This window comes from Limulus polyphemus, unplaced genomic scaffold (genome assembly GCF_000517525.1).
Source record: "Limulus polyphemus unplaced genomic scaffold, Limulus_polyphemus-2.1.2 Scaffold49, whole genome shotgun sequence".
Classification (NCBI taxonomy): Eukaryota; Metazoa; Arthropoda; class Merostomata; order Xiphosura; family Limulidae; genus Limulus; species Limulus polyphemus.
In genome coordinates, this window is record NW_013665659.1 from 1,139,646 (window position 1) to 1,142,731 (window position 3,086).

Consider the following 3,086-nt stretch of genomic DNA (forward strand, 5'->3'; position numbering starts at 1 on the left):
CAGATAGACACACAGTATTTTGTTGTCTTATTATATATATATATATATATATATATAGAATGTCCTTTGAACTATGTCTGTCAAAATATCCTGGCACACAAGTAAATCACTAGATGAACAAGTACCTCTAGTTACCATACTAAATGAAGTAATGCACAAGCTGCTCTCAAGCGTACCTCATGGATAATTTTTATTATTATTACTTTTCTTGATTTTACCGTATGTAGCCTAATAAATTTCTAATTTTTACACTTTAGTTACTTTTATAATAATGAATAAAGAACATGAAAAACAAAAAATATAGTACTTACCTTTGACCTCTAGTTTTTTTTGTCAGTTGCCAAGAAATTTAAGCCTAATAGTACACTAAATAATTTTTATTTAGTAAAATAATGCAACTAAGAACAAGAAAAGTAACATGCATAAAACAAACAGTGTCCTATAAATATCATAATTTAACTGAATTTTTAACTATGACATAAGCGCCATAAAATATTTCTCTAAGCTTCTTGATCTGAACACCACAAGAGAAACTTTCAAACTGATGATGAAATAGACAATATTCTGTAATGAAAATTGTGTAATATAATATGTCAATAGATAGATTAAAACCTTGCTTTTCTATTGATATAAAATGTCAGAGAGAGAACTATTGGCAATTTGTGAAAGTGAGGATGTGACTGGAAGGCATGGCAAGGGGGTTTAACTTTCCAGTTTATGTCTGTAAAGAAATAAGACTATAAAAACTAGATGTACTTTTGTAGGTTCCCCAAAAGTTTTCTGTTTCAAGAGTAAATAAAACCAAAATTAAGAGTAACAAGTATTTGTATATTTTGTTTTTGAAACTCATCTGTCGTGTTGTAGTCTACAGAATGCATAATTCTTCTTGTGATTTACTAATGTCATACTGTGGGGCTCAAACCACTTAGAAAAAAATGTGATACCCATTTATTTTTATGCAAAACATAAAACATCAGAATTTTGACTGTATTTATTAGTTAATAACTAGTGACATTTGAATGATCTCTTTATTGTGTTGGTTTGCCCATGATATTTTTTGTGGTTTTCCCACAATGAAGTTCTCCTTATTTGTTTGTACACTATTTTGTCATGTGGTGAATTCTGTAAGATGGTACTGAATTTTTTTACTTGCAATGCCACTGGATAAGGTATGAATGTTGTAGTGTTGATTTGAAGCGAGATGCAGACAACAGATCTTAATGTGGTTTGAAAACGATACATTGGTGAATAGGATTAAAAGAGCAACATGAAGGTAATTTTAATTTGTGTTCATGGGACCCATTAGAAAGCAATTTTCTCCATCTCTGTTATTAAAACTAATGTATGTATAAATAGAAAGTGCATTAATGTAGACACTGAACTGACTTATGTTTTAGTATACTTTTGGATTTTTTTTACTTGGACTAATTTATTATTATAAAATATATATTTTGTTCATTTGAAACTGAATTCAGCTTTTGAAATTTGTAAATTTAATTTCATGTAACACGTAATATTTAATCACTTCAAACACTTATCAAATTTGTGACATATTTTTCTTTTGAAACTTTTCTAACTTTCAGGAGATCTCAGAAAGCTGTATAAAAATATTAGTTTGGACTTACTCACTAAATTGAAGAAATGTATGAGTGAATTGATAAAAAAAATTATATTACTCTTTTACATGTGATTACACATGGTTGAGTGTTAATTAACATTTTACTAGTTTAAAGATAAATATATGTACATATAAATAAGCATATGATCATTTACACTTTGTGTTTAACTCAGAAATACTATACCATCTTTGCAGAAATTTTTGAGAATACACAACTGAACCATACCACTCTATTCTTACAACCTCGTGGACTTATCAACCAGAGTAATTGGTGCTACATTAATGCAGTATCCTTTTTATGTTTTGGTAACATAGTTATCATCATCAGGACTAGTGTTACCAAAACTCGTCGGTTGTAACTAATAATAAAAATTTTACTTTTCGTTGTGCCAAACAAAGTTGGATTTTGTGTTTTTTACTTTTAATTAAGCTCTTTACAAGTTTATTTTTTGCCTTTAAGTCATGTTAAAGTTATTCCTAAATGACCATTATTGTAATTTCCAACAACTGTATGAATTTTTTTACTGGAATTGAATGATAAGTTCAAAGTTTTTACATTCTTGTATTACATACAGCTAAAGTTAATTACCCAAATTTGTCATGGTGAAGTGCTTTAACTTTAAGTTAGGAACTGTTCTGTTGAAAGAAAGTATTTGGAGATAAAAATGTTTATGCTGTGGTGATATGATTAAATTTTAATGTTTTTTTTTTTAATGAAAAATTTAAAGTTTCATTTGTGTGGAGATGGTATCTACACATTTTGAACAACACCTTTGTTAGGCAAAGTCTTGAAATAAAAAGGTGCAATGTGAAGATATCAGTGTTCCCTTTACTTGTACAAGATTCTTTACACAGAGTCAACTTTAAAATTTTTTACTCTAAAGTGATGAAAACCGTTTTCTTTAAACAAGCACACCCGAGGAACTTAATTGTACTGGTTTTTAGTACTATAAACAGTTATATGCTGGATTTCTTAGAATAAACTAATATCAAAATTTAATTATTTATTTTATTTGTGTGAAATCTCATATTGATCTAGTCTTAGGTTAATGTAGATGGCCAGTGTAAACTTTTACAGATTCTTGAAATTCTCATAGGTACATATATAATATACAGTATATATATAATATGTTAGGCATTCAAAGACCGAAATATTACATGCCCCCATTCCTGAGAAATTTAACTTTGCTTGAGGAATTTCATCTTTTTAGTTGGCTTTCCTGATCAGGAATGCATGGTCCATCTGTATTCCTTTAGTTATAACCAGTAAAAGTGAACATATTACATGGATTTATAAAGAAACAATTCATGGGGAAATCCAACCTTACATGCGGGAATATAATTTTCCTAATAGCTTTCCCTTAACTCTTTCAGCACAGGCAAATTATTAGTAAACATTAGAATGCTTTCATATGCAAAATAAAAATTTTTTTTATTAAGTCTTAAGGTTTGTAAAACAATGTTTTTC

At 28.5% G+C, this 3,086-nt stretch overlaps 1 protein-coding gene across 1 annotated transcript in view; it reads left to right on the plus strand.

Annotated features, from left to right (window-relative positions):
* LOC106462960 (ubiquitin carboxyl-terminal hydrolase 10-like) overlaps positions 1-3,086 on the plus strand; it is a 60,697-nt gene that overhangs the window by 16,272 nt on the left and 41,339 nt on the right. The window contains exon 6 of the mRNA XM_013922933.2: positions 1,814-1,905. Coding sequence (XP_013778387.1) covers positions 1,814-1,905 — 92 coding nt within the window. The remainder of the gene's footprint in view (positions 1-1,813; positions 1,906-3,086) is intronic.